The following is a 17179-nucleotide window of genomic DNA, read 5'->3' as shown; positions in this document are numbered from 1 at the left end:
GTACGAGACGGGACAAAGAGGCACGTTGTGTTGCACTGTTCGAATTTCTGCTGTTTGACAATTAAAAGGTACAAACCAGCACAAATGAACACGCTGTTATTGTTCAGGTGACCATAACTCAGCAGTGTGAATGCTTGTTTGAATAGTACTATTCAAACAAGCACGTAAGCACTCGCGGCGCAGGTAATGATCTTGGGCGGTTCAGGTAATTGCTTATTTCAAGTGACGAACAGGACACCGTCAAGCATTAAATATGTGCAATCAAAACACATTCGTCCTTAACTTTCGCGCCTTCAGCCCTGGAATTCCGTGTTACGGTAACCGTGCTGCGCGTCAGTTGCGCAGTTAGGTTGACCGAATCATTGCGACCCAAACGGCGTGACATCAGCTGCACACCGGTCCCGATTCCCTAAAAATAGCCGCAGGTTCCTCAATGGACGCGCGGAGTGCTGCCGCCCACGTCAACCGAGTTGTAACCGACGTCACAGCCCCGTGTACGCTGAACGCACATCGATCGGACCCCAGCTGCGGCGTCAACACGGCGCCCACGCAGCCCTCGGAACTGCGCACTAGCTGGCGCTCCGCGCGACAGCTGGAAAACTACCCGTTCCGGATAGTTTGGCGGTCATTTTCGGGCGCTGTTGTCGCAGGCTTTCTCCGTGCTCGAGACCGGCGCCACACGCCGGTCGGGCGACCACAAGACGCGCTCAAGGCGTCCCGAAGGAACGGCGGCGGCAGCGCAAAAGCAACAAAACACAACGGCGCCTGCAACAGCAGTGCCTTTGACGCAGTTTGCACGTCTGTTCCGGAGCACGCTCGCTGTTACGTGCATGCGCGCGCGCGCGCGCGCCGTCGCGCGTGCGGCGCACTTGCGTCACGCGGGGAGGGGGGCGCATGCGCAGCGCGTTCCCCTGGCAACGAAGCGACCCGCCGCCTAGCGGTTGGCCGCAGTGGCCACACGAGCAGCCGCCGAGGAGCCGTTCTGCTGCTACGCCGTCGGACCGCTCGCCGCTGAAACAGTCTGCCCGCAGTCGCCGTGCGTTCCTGGGAAGTGGTCGTCCTCGGCCGGCCAGCTGCAGCGAGTAATACCTGTGGACCCAGAGTCGACCAACGTTTGGAATCATGAGGCAAGCACTGTTTCGCTCGCGACATATGGCGCGCGCCGGCTGTCAGCCGACGTCTCTTGACACGTCTTGCCCGCTTGGCGCAGTGTCGAGGAGGCCCGGTTCTCGGTGTTGGGCTACGACCAGGTGGTGCGGCTGCAGGAGCTCCTGGAGGAGCCCGTGTCCGTCCAGGGTCGCGGCAACTTCCCGGCGCTCGAGACTCGGCTGCGGGACCTGGTGCAGCGCGTGCGGTCGCAGCTGGGCCGCCAGGGCGTGCCCGTGCGGGACGTGCGGCTGAACGGCGGCGCCGCGTCCTACGTGCTGGAGCCGGACACGTCGGCCGAGTACAACGACCTGGACGTCATCTTTGGCTGCGAACTTGGCAGCAGCGGCGCCGGCGGCTTCGAGCGCGTCAAGACAGCCGTGCTTGACGCACTGGCCGAGCTGCTGCCGGCCGGCGTGAAGCGCATCAATGCGTGCGCCCTCAAGGAGGCCTACCTGCACAAGCTCGTGAAGGTGGCCACCGACGAAGACCGCTGGTCGCTCGTCTCGCTTTCCAACAGCCTGGGCCGTAACGTCGAGCTCAAGTTCGTGCATCGAATGCGGCGCCAGTTCGAGTTCAGCGTCGACTCGTTCCAGATCGTGGTGGACCCGCTGTTGCTGCTACACCAGTGCGGCGGCGGTTCGGCGGAGGCGTTGCTGCCACGCTGCACGCAGGACTTCTTCCCCAGCGTGCTTGCCGAGTCAGTGTACGGCAACTTCGGTCAGGCGCTGGAGCACCTGCGGCGGCGGCTCATCGCGACGCGCAACCCCGAGGAGATCCGCGGCGGCGGCCTGCTCAAGTACTGCCACTTGCTGGCGCGCGGCTTCCACACGACCGACTCGACGCGGGCCCTGGAGCGCTACATGTGCTCTCGCTTCTTTATCGACTTCCCCGAGATCCAGGCGCAGCGCGCAAAGTTGCACAGCTTCCTGGCCAACCACCTCTCGCACGAGCGGCTGCGCTACTCGTTCCTGGCGACCCTGTACCGCGTCGTGGACGGCTCTACAGTGTGCCTGATGGGCCACGAGCGGCGCCAGACGCTGCAGCTGATCCAGGAGCTGGCATGCCGCGCGCTGCTTGTGCAGCAGCAGCCGCCCCGGCTGTGCGGATTCGCCCAGCCCTGCTGGCTGCTCGGCCTGGGCCCCACGTTGGGCCCGGCGGGCTTGAGCCCCGGCCTGGCCGCAGGACCCCTCTGAGCGCAGGCGTGCGTCGTGGTGTGCGTGTGTGTGCGCGACGGTATGCAGCGCCGGAAGCCGACAGGGCGGCCTTGGCCGCCCGCGGGGAGGACGCACGCGCGGACCGACCCGGGTCTTCCATGGCCCCCCCTACCCTGCAAGTCACGTGAACTGCGGTCAGTCGGACTCCTTGCGCGCGCCGGAATGCAACAGCTGAGCGGGGCCCAAGGCCGCCCTGTTTTTTTGCCATGTCCAACTGGGCCGCTCTGTTTCCCTGGGCAAGGCCGCCCGGCAGCCCTAGATAAGGGCAAGGCCGGCCGCTCCGAACCGCGAGGCCGACGGCCGCTCTGTAAGCTGCCGCAACCGGCAGCTCCCCTCTCCTCGCAAGTCCTTTTCTGTAACAAAGCATAAAACCAATGCGATGTGTTCGGCTCCAAAACTGTATGTGTGTGTGTGCGCGTTATTCACTGCCCGCCGTCCCGTGTGCGCCGAGAGGGCTGCGGCCACCCAGTCGCACTCTCCGCGCCCGGCGACGGGCCCTTACACAACGGATTTCACCGCCGATAAGGCAGCCCTTATCGGGAAGCCACCGGTGCGCGCCGCTCGCATTTTATCAGGGCGTCTGCTGGCGGCGGCGCTTTTCCTTCCGTCGGAGGGGCTGTTGTCGCTTTCGTTCGCCTCCACAGGCGCCTTTCCCGACGTGGCGCACCTGTGCTCCGACCGGAATTCAGGCCTTCCGTGCGTGCGGATTGTTCGCTAATGCGCTTAACCGTGCTGCGACCTTGCTTGGCATGCCTGCCAGTTAGGTCGCATACGATCGAGGGCACGCGCCGTAATACGTCGGGGGCCCTCCCTGCGTGGCAATATGTTACGTCGCACTTGCAGCTGTAGTCATTTGTCGCAGTTTCGTGGCCACCCGATTACAGAGGACGTACGAAAGTAAAAAGTCGTTTATTGTGTCAGGGGTGCGACGTAGTATGACACTGCCCCCCCCCTCCCCCCCTTTTTTTTTATTCATGCGTCGTACCCATTCTACAAGAGCGGCTTGCTTGACTAGTTTACAGCTGTGCTTTTACTGGAACGATAACAAATCTTTCACAATTCCGAAACAATGCACAAAGGAGCATCTATCACTAACTGGTCACGACGAACGCGAGGGAATTCCTAACCATGCGCGGATCGCATTCCTTTTGTTTCTCGAATGTTCTGCGGGTTTGCAGGGGCTTTGGATAACTGCTGGAAATGCGCGCAAGGCTAAAACATTCAAAATCGGTTGCAAATCTTGCTTTCGCAAAGCCGTAAGCGCTGGCGACCTGCATGTACAGTCGGCGTCAAAACTTTACGAACCACAGGATCTGAGAAAAATGCGGTTCCTATAGCCTTGTATTTGGATTTCCAGCCTGAACTAGCATATGTGAATATCTTGCTGTACAATTTTACTGGTTACGATCACAAGCTGCTCTAAAATTCATATACTACGGGTTATTGAAGTTTAGTGCAGAGTTGAAAAAGAATACAGGCAATTTACATGCTTACCTTTGTCAGTTTCTGCAAGTTGCTTCAAGAAACTACTTTGTAGAAGTAGTGTTGCTTGCACAGAAGAGACAGGCAGATATGGATCACTAAACTCAAATAATGGAAAGCATAGTAACTAATGTTCTTGCATGAAGTTGGTAGTGGCATCACATAGGTAGATTGAGCAAACGATAGAATTCCAAACCTGAGCGTGAGTGGTATTAATGCATCAATACTGGTGTGGCAGTCTTTACATCTACCTTCCAAAGCATTTGTCTGTATATATGTATGAAAGCAATTTTTGAGATGTGTTCAGCAATGCTCTCAGCCCCAGATGCACACTATTCTAGCAGTTCTCTAGCGAATTAGAGATTTAATGAACAATCTGAACAGATTTTTTCAGACATGTAGCATCTTGACAAAATCTGTATTGGTCATTGTAGTCATGTTACACATTGCAATATGCTTACCTGTTTAAAGCACAATACCGTAACTGCAATAATTATCTTCACAATAGTGCTTGTTAACCTTAGAGCCCACCATGAGTATTTCTTGTTCAACACTGTGTAACATGTGCAGCTACAACCCATACCAGTGCCTCTTTATTTTTTTTTTCGGAAGTTGTATGCAACACAGCTGCTTCCATGGCAATACTCGTTGACTTCCAAGGTTTTCAATGATGGAGAACTTGCAAAATAGAAATTTTAGTAGTTCATCATTTTCTTGATGGCATCGAAGCAACGCCACTTGTCTGGCAGGTAGAATGGTTCGAAGATATGTGGAAATGGAGTGTCAAATCCAGTCACCCTCTGCACTGGAGCTTCAAGGCTCAGGAAGCACTCCTCCTGCATGAGCCGTCAGTTTTAATTCAGTAGTACAGTCAAACTTCGACATAATGAAGTAAACAAAATGTTTCTCGCAGATAAACGGTATAATTCAAGATAGTTTCGTGCTGGCCGTGACTTCATTATAATGAGGTCTGCGTGTTTTACAGAAAAATTAGATAAATGTATATTAATGTTGAATAATGATTCTGCAGGGCCCAGCTACTGGCTTAGGTGGCACTTTTTATTCACACCTTATTGAAATGCTATTCTAAACTGTTCAATGCAGAATGAGTTTATGGCCTGTTATACCAACCAATAACATGTAGCACACTATAGTAGCAACAATAAAAAAAGTTATTACAGTAGCATGAAAATATTTCTTCATGCACGTGATGCAACACAGCCTGAAATATTGAAAATTATCCATACATACGTATGAGCACACAAATACAGCTGCTGAAGATTGTGACAATTGAATTATTGCTTTCTAAGCTATCACCTCTGTAAAGTCTATTATGCATTCGTTTAAGCACATCTTTGGGAAAACAGGTGCTATATTGAATAATGCGTTACATTTCCACACAATATATTTCAGCTATATTAATGAAACCCTGGGCACAGCAGCAGACGAAATGAATTGACTACCTGTTACGTAGTGCCCTGGCAAGTGTTAGTACCTGGCATCACTGTTGGTGTTCAGAGCTAGATAACTCATGGAAATTCCAAATTCTCTTCCGCACACGAGCATGGAATTTCGCTGCGTTTTGTTATACTTCCGAAGAGAGTAGCTCGTACGATGGTGCTCAACAAACCTGAATTGCGGCAGCGATCTCCGCTCCGAGCCCCGCAGTAAGAGGTGCCTCGTGGGCAACTAGAAGCCTCCCGGTCTTCCGCACAGACTGCAAGTTAAGAAAAAAAAAAAAAAAAATTCTCGCACGTTTCCCTTCGACTGCGAGGAAAGTCGCTTTGTTCGAATGCGTGCATTGAATCTCTACGTTGCAGATAGGGAATGCGGACATCGTCCGCCGCATACCGTGCGCCAGGTGCGTACTCCAAACCGCAAAAAGTTTTGGGAGCACGGAAAACCCACGAACAGAAGTTTCGTCCAATCGAATGAATCGGTGCAATGAATAATTTCATGCTCCGAAAGCTTTTGCGTCCGCCGATTCCAAGCGCGCGTGCAGACGGCGAACTTATCGCGGATTCACAGGTCGACATCGGAGTTATCGCCTGGAGCAATGCCTGAAGCTCTCATCAGCGCAGGCACTGCTCTCATCAATGCCCTCGCACACGTCAAGAGAACGCGGGCGCGTTTATCTGTCCTGATACGCCTGCCACCGCGCTACGATGAGATAACTCAACAGGTCGCACAGAGGCGTACTATTAACCATAAAATTGTTCTTGAGGTAAGTGGCATATATTCACGTCACTGTTCTGAACATGAGCTGTGCACAACTGTGGTCGGACACACGGGTTTCATTTGTCCGTACCAGCACGCAAGTTACATGCACTTGTTGGGGAAACAAACGGCTGCTCAGTTCCGCGTTTGCATTGCCCCCTCCGCGTTTCAATTGTTTCGGGGCCGTAATGAGGTACTACGGGGAAGGAAACTAATCAAAGGAACTCTTGCGCGTAATCAGAAAAAAAAAAAAAAAATGCTGCAAATGCCGTTACGCTTTGCGACCAGTCGAAAAACGTTCCCCGAAACTATGCGTTCCAAAAAGGAAACGCCAGCACGCACTGACAATCGTAGAAACGGCAACACGTGTTCAACAGTACAGCCAGCCTCTGCGCTGGCGGGAGCATAACGCGAAGCTGAAACTACATGCAGCGCTCATTCACGCGCCGAGAGTTTCGAGCGTGATCCAACACGCTTGCTCGGAGGAACGCTCTCGAGTGACTTGCGCGGTCGTCGCATACTGCACTAGATAAAGCGTACCCACCGGATACGCGGCGCGAATCTCGCGGGCTGCTTCCACCGATAAGCGGTTCTTCTGCCCGAGCTGCCGCCACCACGTATTCACGTGACGCCGCGGCTGCCGGGATCATGTCGAGCGCAGCAGCGTTTCCGCTCTACTACTACGGCACCAGCTGTGCGCTTGGTTGTTTTGCCGTGCCGACTCAGGTAGGGCAGTGACGCCAAGCTAATTGAAGATTTCTGCTGGCTAACTGACACTTTAAGTGGTAATTCAATTGGCAGGCTAGTTATACGGGTGTCACACGACGCTCTTTTGATCGCGATCGAGCCCGATCCGGATCGAATTTCTCGGTCGCGATTGGTTTTATTGCCCAATCTGCAGAAGGGAGCCAATCGCGGTAGTGAATTTCGATCCGGATCGGCCTCAATCGCGATAGAAAGTGGCCGTGTGACGCCGGTATTTGGCCTTGTATAGCTGAAGCAACACAATCGTGAGCCTGCCACTGACAAGATTATTCCCATTCTGAAAGCACATTCAAATAGCTTCATCTTCCACTTGTACTGCATTACAATAATTGGCCTTTAGTGTAATCTTTCTTCACGCGAAAATTCAGAATAATGAAGAAACCTAGTTCACTATATAAAGTGAGCTGAAGGCTACACAATATTACACAGGACGTGGAAAAAGAGGTTTGAGTCAACTTTAACCTGCCAAGTTTCCTTAAAACTTTCTATTGTATAACACAGGAACTTTTACCTTTTGGCTTTAACGAAGTGCTATTATAGATAGGTATGAATTATAATTTGGTGCTGTAACTTTGGACATGCTACTCTGTAATAAATGGGAGCAGGATGAATGCACTCAACAACTTGATCAAGAACCCACGTTGGCCACAGTCTCCTTGTCCCATGGCATCAGTGTGCAAAGGTCAACGAGCTCACACGACGCATTCAGCTTGTCTTGCACCATCTGAGCCACCTCCCGCAACACGTGTACCTGTCATTACAAAAAGGCATTCATGACATCCCAACACAAATGACAGTCGTTGGACTCAAGCCAAGGATTCTTCAGACTTATTTAATAACACTGCCACACGTGTATGCCAGACAAAAGGCCACCTCTGGATAAACACAGCTGTTTGAAAACCTGTGCTGTGTCAGGGAGGAAAACACAGCAAGGAAGTTGAACATAGCATCCCATTTTGTGACAATTGTTACCCGTTGTAGTTCCCAGCTAAATATGAACCAACAAATTATTTTATATTTTCCACTAATGAGCAGATAGAGTTAACTGGTAGCATATCAGATATTTTTTTCCATAATAGATACAGAATTCTAGCCCACTTGGACTATACTGCTACATTTCTGAGCCACTAAAGCTACTGTTCAATGCAATGTACAACAGCCTGCTCTGACATTTGCAAGGGGAAGGAATTAGTAACAATACACAAACTTGCTTTTTTTTTTTTTTCAGTTTGCAATTATAACTGTTTGAACTTTGAACAATGCTATTGCCAAATTTTGTCCAAGCTTAGTATACATGCAACAACACACGAATAAAAGACTACTAAAAGTTAAAGACTAGGGTAAAAGTGCACAAGGCATCCGTGGTTTGCCCTAGAGTCCTAGACAAACCTGACTAAATATTTGCTATAATTAGCAATGGTATACAAATGTAGATGCAGCCTCCAATTAAAAAAAATATTTTTTTACTCCGCTTGAGGCAGTGCAGTAACGAGGAATAATTTTAAGCACTGTTGTGAGCCCATTTTTCATTATCCTAGAGCTGAGCCGGCCAAGTAATGTTGGCAGAGCAGGGTCAGTGCATTGCAATGGCTCTGTTTGCTCAATTCTAATCCATTTTTACCATTCTCAACACTAAGTGACAAGTCTTCATGATACAGGCAAAATACTGCTCCAGCTAACAATGAAGGGTAACAGAGAATCATGGTAACAGAATTGGGAATGATATGTGTTATCAGAACCAAGGCATTCAGCTTTAGGATCCTTGCATTGCTTGTACAAATTTAATAAATTAAAGTTCAAGACCTGCCTGATTCGAACAATATTTCTTGTAAGGCCATATGGCAGCAAGCAAAAAAAGAAATAATAATAAGTAAAGCAAGCAAGACGCAGTTGTTGGGCCACCTGTGTGCCCCAACCAAGGAGCGTGATGTCATCGCCTTCTTGCAGGACCTGCGCCTTGCCAAGTGGCAGGGTGTAGTCCTTCAGGGGAACCTGCTCCACAGCCAAACGGTACAGGATCTTGGGCTCAAAAAAGATGCATGGGTCCGGGTCCTGGACACATGCCCGCAGAAGACCCTTGGCCTGTGCAGAGTTAGACCATCAAACACTGGATCCATCAGTCCTTGAATGCTTACTTATACCAGTTATATGCAAGGAATAGGGACACTGAAGACTCCAGACAGATTCTGTATGTGCAACACTATTGGGAACAGCACTCTATTCCAAGGAACATAGCATTACATGATTCCTTCAGACTCTGAGGCACCATCATGGTTGTGAAGCACAAAAGAAGGATATGTAATTGGCAGCCATCTTCACTATATGTAATTGGCAGCCATCTTCACTATAACTGCCAGATTTGTCAGCTGTCACTTGACAATTTTAAACACACCAACTCTGAAAATGAGACACCCTATTTTATGAAACTGCAACAAGGAGTGAACACAGCCAGCACTTTGTATGCTCTTATTTTCTTTTGCAAGTGAACTCATTTCACTTCGTATGCAGGCACTTTCAAATATGCATATTATCCCAACAATAATTGTGTCGTTTCCTTTTGCATCAATACTTTTCAAATTTAACTCTCCATTATTTTATAGAAATGTGGCTCCAACTGCATGCTCTTCATGCCTGAGACATAAATTTAATTAAGTGAATTTTCATTTTGCAATATCTGTGTTGGACTGCCTGTTACTTTCCCGTTTCCCCTTTCTATAGGGCTAATTCATCTTTTGCTGACGCTCACTAAAGGTATAATGCATTTTGTTCAAGCAGGTAATGGAGGGAATGTACGTCAGCCATGTGCGTCATAAATAGAATCGTCAGCTGCATACAGCTGCCAGCTGTCGCAAGGCTTAGATGATATCCTGTTTTTAAACCACAGTTACAAATGAATGCTCCAAATGTCAACACACTTTAGTTAAGTACACATTGTGATGTACTTTATACTACTTTGCACTTGTAGTGTGCACATACTATCAAACAACTTGTAAATGAAAATAAGCATTACAAACGGATGCTCTGAACTGTTACGTCAACACACATCTGTCATGCACTTTATACAACTATGCATTGTAGGGCGCACACACCAGCAAACAACTTGCAAGTGGAAATGAAGAACACTGCAATAATGTCAACTTAGGATAACATGTTTTTGTCTTGAAGATGACAAGACAAATGTTTTCAATGGCCAGCTTCGTGCTTTAAAATCTAAAAAAAGAAAGAATTTAAAAATGTTTCAAGAGACTATGAAAGTACAAAAGACCTGTGAATGTAAGCCTTGTCTTCATCAGATTAAATGTAAAAAACACTTAACAAGTATATCCCATTCAAGTTTTGCATGTTTACAAGTACTCCACAACACAAATGGAAAGGGAGATCAGTAAAAAGAAAAGCATACAACATAAATTACACATGCAACGAGTTTCATACTTCTGTTAATCTGCCACCATTTTTACTTGTACTGGCACCTTACCAGAGTATACTGCCTTCAGCCATCAGTACAGCACTTATTTGTACTTGGTCCTAACCCACAGCAATTTTGACAGTGTGTTTCAGTGTTGCTATAGCTGGAAAGTGAAGTGGCCGCTGCAGTATTATACACAATTTGTTACATTTGTTATCAGAAAGAACAGCTGAAGGTTCACAGACATTATATAATAAACATTTAGCACTGTGGGGTGATTCTTGCAAAGTTTCCATTTCCCAAAGAAAGACAAAGGAAAAGAAACCACATGCCAGCAATAGCTACAAGATCAAACTCATACTGACTCTTCAGGGTACTTAAACACTATGGTGCTCTTTTGCAGAGAGTACCATCATGACATTAAAAGCAGTGGCTTTCTTTGAGTCTGTGAAAGCAAAGCTCAGTTACCTCATATAAGAAATCAAATCACATGTGCCAACTATTTAAAGCTCTTTGTTTTGAAACTACCTTGAGAAACATTCAGAAATGTAACCAAACAAGCAAGCACGTGAGATAAGCCTGCATGTGGCATTTGGAAGCAAGATGCTAACGCTTTCTCTCCGTCAAAAGTGCGAAGGTACCAAATACTTGGCATATTGTCGCTTCTCCAGACAAACAGAAAAGACAGATGGCTTCACAGCAAGCAAATGTCAGCAGTGTGCTTCTATCCATCTTAACAGAGCATTCAAAAAACAAACGGAGCAGCGAGACCAGAAATGCAGCTGGCGACCATAGCCAGCACTCAAATAAATTCCACATGATAATGTCATCTGAAATTTTATGCAGCTGTTCTCAGCAGGGCTGTTGCCCCTATCCTGTTTTTATCTGCCCAATTTTCAGTAACGAAGCTTTTTATCAGTGGTGTATTTAAATAAAGCACAACTTCAATATTAAGCTTTGTCAACTGTTAATTGCTTCGTATTTACACCCCTGTCTTGTATGCTGGTAGCACAGATAATAGTTGAATGTCGCATACATTTAACTTGTTTGTTCTGCGCTTGTCCCAATGTGTCTTTGTTGCTTAATTTGCACTGACTTTGCTTACATGATGCATACTTTACTCAATGCTCTGAACAGGGTTCACAAGGTATCTTTATATACAAATAAATATTATTGCGATAACAATTATATGGACACTCCAGGCGCATTTCTGCTGTCGTCGTCGGCATCACCGTGATGTTCCGTATAAAGTCCAAGCACGATAACATTGTCGCCACGCACCGTATGCTGTATGTGAGAGTGAAAGCTTGTGAGGCTCAGCCGACGATTGCGGCTCAATCTCATACACGCAAGGGAGGAAATCGAGGACAAAACAAACCGGCTTCTGTCGGGGGAAGGCATTCTACTCAAGCGGCACCTTAGCTTGAAAGCAATCTGTGATGTGCAAAAAGCGTGCGGTTGCGCAGGCCTCATCTTCAAAGTGATCAGCGATGTGGACAAAGTGCACCGAGTGCTGGTAGCTTTGTACGCGCTGTGCTTTCGATGCTTAGTTCACGGTGAAGCAAGAGGTAGCGGGAAGGTCAATTTGCTCAGTGCTGTTGCCGCGCTTCCTCGTTCCAACGTTCTGACAGCAAGTTGCCGCGGTCATCGAGTGAGATGTGTTCAAGTTTATCTGTGCGCGCGTGACACTGTGTTTGTTAATTTAGTTAGTCGGAGAATGTGTACAAGTTTATACGGCCGATAAACTACTACCCTTACTTCGTATAGCTGTCTACTAATTTGCTATCGCAATCGATGATTTGCTTTTGGATGAAACTACGCCATTATAAAGTAATCTAAAATAAATAACACATAAAGCTCTTTCATCACAAGAACTGCGTCAAATGGCTAATCCACAACCAAGTTTTTGTTTTCTTTCATGTGTTTTGCATGGTGTAAAATCATGTATAACTACGTCTGATGTGATTTTCCAATGGCAAGCATGGCCTTTACAAGAAGCACAGAGTCCCAATACATACATACAAAGGGATGATAAAACCAATTTGTTCCCGGATGCGTACTGTAGCAAATCGTGACGTCATGAACTGGAACAGCAGTACTACAAATATGGTTAATTACGTTTCTTATTACTCGCCCAAACTGTGTTGCTCATGCTGTTTTTTTTAATGTTTGCACATGGTTGTGCTTGTTTTCTTAAATTGCATGTATAATTTTTTTCTCGAACTTGCCTGCTTAATTTGCTTGTTCACGTTTCCCCTACTCCCTTTTCGTTTATTCTTACACTGTCCTGATTGCGTCGCTGGAGCGCAGACAGGGGTCAGGGCCTCAGTCAGGTGCTTGCTAGCGCCTTTAGTCCTGACCCTTCTAGTTTTCTGTAAGCAAACTGGAGAATTTGTGAATAAAAAAAAAAAAGTAATTACTGCAGACCTTTATTTATGTGTATTCTGTCAGCAACAATGAATGAATGATATCTTTAACGAAAAGGCTGGCGCTAAACACTGTGCACCTTTTACAACTATTACGGTCCAAAACAAGTTAATCTTCAGTCTTAAAGAATGCGAATGTTACATCAGTCAGAACTTGCTTGTTTTCCCACGTAAGACTGCAATAAAACAAACTCGAAAGCCTCGTCAGGCATAGAACATTCGACAACTAATTTTTAACATTTCCCACAGGCTTTTGTGTCTGCTCTAAAAAACACAGCCATATTGGTCCTAAGGTTGTGAATAATACAACATTTACATTACCTTTCTATGGTGCAATAATACCGTGAAGTACCTGCATTTAAATAGTAAGGTTGCACATGTGGGGAAGTGCAACTTACTGGTGTAGAACAGGTAAAAATAAATCAACAAAAATATTCTGGTTTTTGCAATTCCTTCCACAGCTTTAAACAGCCTCAATTTTAAAACAGCAGGGCAATGTCTGCAGTAAAAAGAAACGAATAAACAAACAAACAAAAAGAGAGGGGGTGGCGGCTGTGTAGGCTGACAGGCGTCCTTGCACCGAGTTGTGTTTGCACCCACTGAGAAAGGGGCAGGCGTCCCACTGCTGGCACCTTGCCACTTACATCGGTGTGAGATCTGTCAATGCTCTGTGTGGTCGGCTGCTGATAACAGCTCTGGCATCCATACAATCAGATGCAGAAGTGAAGCCAAATGTGCTCACTGGCAGCAGATAAACACAGCACCAAGATAGGCATGCGCCAAAGTCCATGTTTTGTAAATTAATAGCGAAGCTAGTTCAATAATCAGCAAGAAAGGCCAGAAATCGAGAAATTTCAACATCAAGCGAAATTGTAAAGCTCCAGTGCTTCCTGTTACTAGTGAAATGCCTCCTAATAACTAGTCAACATTTGACCACTGTTTACATCTGTTTCAGATGATCTGCAGCAGCCCTTGTATCTCCTTACTTTCCTTTTATAGTGACGAGAGTGCCCTGCACCTTGTTTTCTTTCTTTTATTTTTTTTCACAGTAATTTCTTTCACGTGGAAGTGTGCAGCCGTGACTGAAGTTTGAAAACTTTGAAGTTTGAGATTCACATGATGCTCAAGTTTACCTGACCCATCTGTGGTGCTACGTCTTTAATTACAGCAAGCATCAATATATCAGGTGTTCAGAATTAAGCTTTATGGAATTTTTTTTTTAAATCGCCTTTGGCAGGTAACATAATTCTTATTGTTGAGCTGGGATCGAAGAGGCGGACATTAATAGCATGAGAAATCGAAACACATATTCAACTAGTTAACAACAAATCAATAATTCTTAGCTAATTACATTACCACACATATTGCAATTTATGAATTGTAGCCAGTGAGCTTGTCAGGTGTATTCACTTGGAATGAATTTCCAGAATGACAGCAGCTTGGAGATATGCGCCATAAAACTAGCCGTAAGAATGCACTGTTGTTCCACTTACTTTTTTTAATCAAAATGCTGTTTTATACATTGAATCACAAAAGTAACTGGAAAGCCCATGTATTTTGTCCCACACTTTGGGAAATAATATCTCGAAACTGGTGTCATCCTGGAAATTAATTTCAAGTGAATGTGTCTTGCAAACTCATCCAGCTACAATTCGTAAATTGCAATATGTGTCGTAATGTAACTAACTAAGAAGTTCATTAGTCAATTTTTGTTAATTAGTTGAATATGTGTTTCGATTACTCGTGCTACTAATGTCCACCTCTTCGAATAACCCAGCTCAACAATAATTATGCTACATGTCACAGGCGATTAAAAAAAATTTCCGTAAAGCTTAATTTTGAACACCTGATATATTCTTCCTCAAGCCAGAATATTTGGAAAGCACATTCCTTACACAGCCACAGGTGCCATGACACACACGTCTGAAAGGGCACTACCCTTTTGCATTCCTTTCATTTTATACAACTAGCTACACTCATCCACCATAACCAATGACTCATTCATTGTCTGTGTCATAAAGTGCACAGAGTACGCCTTCTTTGCTGCTGCTTGAATATAGATGAGAGCTGATAAGGAAATACTGGGCTGCAACAACTCTTGATGAGGAAAACAGCTGGAATCGGAAAAGGTGGAGGCAAATCGTGCCACTGTTGTGCTTCTGATACTCAGAGTTGTGCCAAAGCGAAAGTTAGGCAGAGCAGAGAACAACCTGAGAGAGTCTAGCTTGAGCATGTGACATTCAGCGTGGCTGGTGCCTCTATGTCCTAAAACTGGTAGTTGAAACAGAATACAGAGTTCCTGAGAGCCCTGTGAATTATACTTTCGTGCCTCTGCAACTGAGAGTTCTTGTCGTCCCTGTGTGATGTCATAACTGCAGAGCAGCATGTGTACTGATATACTGGCTAATCTGTTGTGTATTAAAGTCTACACAAATAGACATATTTTTGCTTGCTTCCCATTGCTCTCCCGTATGAAAAGCATGCATTTATTGCTTCATGTGTGCTTCATAGCAGCCAATTAGTGTCTGTCATAGGGTTTCCACACTTATCTTATCTCATGTTGTTGCCAACTGTATTAAGTTTTACAATTTCCAAGACCAAACCATGATGGGCTGGGTCACTGCCAGTCATGCATGCTGCATGGTCAGCTTGCAGTGCTCTCAATATTTAGGTCTTCAAAGTGTTCGGCTAAAGACACAGTTAGAATTACACAAGAATATGCTTTTGCATTAGGCTACATGCATTAACTGGCACTACGACTTTGATGCAATGCAGTTCTTAATTTCGTGGAACTCTCACATCCCCTCAGTTCTGCCAAGCTGCACATGTATTTTCTTTCTTTTTTCTGAAACTTCCCATTTATTTTGTCATGAAACTGTTTCCCCCTTTTGGTACTATCCGCAAGCACGCACCTGGATTGGACCACGCGGCATGACGATCCTGAGTCCCGGAACATGGGCAAAGAATGCTTCTGGGCTCTGCGAGTGGTACAGAGCGCCGTGGCCAACAGCACCACACGGTGCTCGCACGGTCAAGCCACCACAGTTGAAAAGTCCTCCGGACCGATAGCGGTACTTGGCCGCCTCGTTGACGAGCTGGTCGAAGGCGGGGTAGATATAGTCCGCGAACTGCATCTCAGCAACAGCCGTGGCACCGGCCACGGCCATCCCAATACCGAAACCTGCGATACCTTGTTCACACAGCGGCGTGTTGAACACGCGGTGTTTGCCTGCACATGAGATATAAGCGCGACCATAAACTGCTGATGCAGCAAGTGTTGCCGTCTATGCATTCCCCGCGGATCTTCGAGCGAGTTCAGTAACCGCACTGCACGTGGCTCCAGGACACAAAACACAGAAGGGGTATAGTGAACTAGAATATCTAAAACATTCTAGTACAATGTAGCAGGGGTGCATCTTGACACCAACTCGACAGAGACTACGGGTGAATTAAACGTTGTCTTCAAGCGATAAGCGAGAGAACTAGCTGCAGGTTTTGCATACGCTGGTGACCAATGTGCCACATTGTCCAACTATTAACGCGCACCACTGCAACCGATAGCCAAAGGGACAAACAAGGACGCTATTAGATCTTGCAGCCGCTGAGTGCGGGAGGTGTCCTGACGTGTTCTGATATGTGCTCAGACATGTAGTGAGCTGAGACTTTCAAAGTGCTCCCCCATGGAGTGGGCTGCCATATTTGGAGCCACTGTAAATATGTAGAATAAATCCTTTTTTCTCTCGCTTTACCCCCGGACGTACTCTGGCTGAAGAATCACCGGCCCAAACGCTACCCCGAGTGCCAACAACGCTGAACTTACAACACGTACAAGTTGCAAGGAGCGAAACCAACCATGTGCTACCCGCAAAACCTTTCTTGCAGCAATACTATACGACAGACGCATGCATACGCACCGTACTTTTCTTGCAGGCCAACCGTGCATCGAAATACGCCACCGAAAGCCACGTCTTCACCGAAGATCACGGCAGTCGGATCGTTGGACAACGTTATGTCCAAAGCGTTAGTAACGGCTTGATAGAGGTTCAACCGTGCCGTTTCGCCTTCGGGAAAAGAAAAACAAAAATTATATTTTTGTCGATTGGTTCAGACAGAACGTGCTTATAGAACATCCCTAAGTCCCATGTAAATCTACATGGACACACACCATCTGACGATGATGGTGTGTCTGGTACAAATGTGAAGTGGCCCGCCGACCGCTTCTGCACCTCGCAGCTGGATGCCACTTGTTCCCATTGCAGTCTTCGTGGCGAAACCTTTTTCCGCAGAAGTGCCCGCACAGTAAAACTGAAAGATGTCAGGCTCATGGTGAACTCCCGCAACGTATGGTTAGTATGATCACTTCCTGGCCCACCGCGATCACACCATATGAGCGACCATTACTTGCCGCAGCCGCAGTCACCGCCAAGTCAAACAGAGGCGACGTTTCGCAGTCGCATGCTTGCAACTGCTCGCAACATAGTGATAGCTTTACGCTAGCAAAATGATAAATTTAACAACTT

General features: G+C 46.9%; 2 protein-coding genes across 3 annotated transcripts; one reads left to right on the top strand and one right to left on the bottom strand.

The window, feature by feature from the left end:
• Positions 1–732: 732 nt before the first annotated feature.
• Positions 733–2765, top strand: LOC119460650 (terminal nucleotidyltransferase 5B). Its single transcript, XM_037721688.2, has 2 exons — positions 733–1127; positions 1211–2765. The coding sequence occupies exons 1-2, from the start codon at positions 1123–1125 to the stop codon at positions 2340–2342; spliced, it is 1137 nt and encodes a 378-aa protein (XP_037577616.1). The 5' UTR covers positions 733–1122; the 3' UTR covers positions 2343–2765.
• Positions 2766–4416: 1651 nt separating this feature from the next.
• LOC119460649 (2-oxoisovalerate dehydrogenase subunit beta, mitochondrial-like) lies at positions 4417–17098 on the bottom strand. 2 transcript variants are annotated; one of them, XM_037721687.2, is made up of 7 exons: positions 16825–17097; positions 16574–16720; positions 15572–15888; positions 8730–8909; positions 7468–7578; positions 5476–5562; positions 4417–4681 (listed from the first exon to the last, which is right to left on the bottom strand). In XM_037721687.2, the coding sequence occupies exons 1-7, from the start codon at positions 16982–16984 to the stop codon at positions 4541–4543; spliced, it is 1143 nt and encodes a 380-aa protein (XP_037577615.1). In that variant the 5' UTR covers positions 16985–17097; the 3' UTR covers positions 4417–4540. The 2 variants fall into 2 exon arrangements, with proteins under 2 accessions (XP_037577615.1, XP_049528054.1); XM_049672097.1 differs by lacking the exon at positions 4417–4681 and having other exon boundaries at positions 5470–5562; positions 7449–7578; positions 16825–17098.
• Between the last annotated feature and the right edge of the window lie 81 nt (positions 17099–17179).

The sequence above is a fragment of the Dermacentor silvarum genome, chromosome 8, assembly GCF_013339745.2.
Source record: "Dermacentor silvarum isolate Dsil-2018 chromosome 8, BIME_Dsil_1.4, whole genome shotgun sequence".
Lineage (NCBI taxonomy): Eukaryota > Metazoa > Arthropoda > Arachnida > Ixodida > Ixodidae > Dermacentor > Dermacentor silvarum.
The sequence above is the reverse complement of the archived record's forward strand: the minus strand, read 5'-3'. Positions and strand labels throughout refer to the sequence as shown.

Coding starts and splice junctions, on each gene's coding strand:
- LOC119460649 (XM_037721687.2), bottom strand. CDS start 16,984: ATGAGCCTGACATCTTTCAGTTTTACTGTGCGGGCACTTCTGCGGAAA. Junction 8,910..15,571: donor TGCCGCGTGGTCCAATCCAG/GTGCGTGCTTGC, acceptor AACTCTGCACAG/GCCAAGGGTCTTCTGCGGGC. Junction 7,579..8,729: donor TCCTTGGTTGGGGCACACAG/GTGGCCCAACAA, acceptor TTGTAATGACAG/GTACACGTGTTGCGGGAGGT.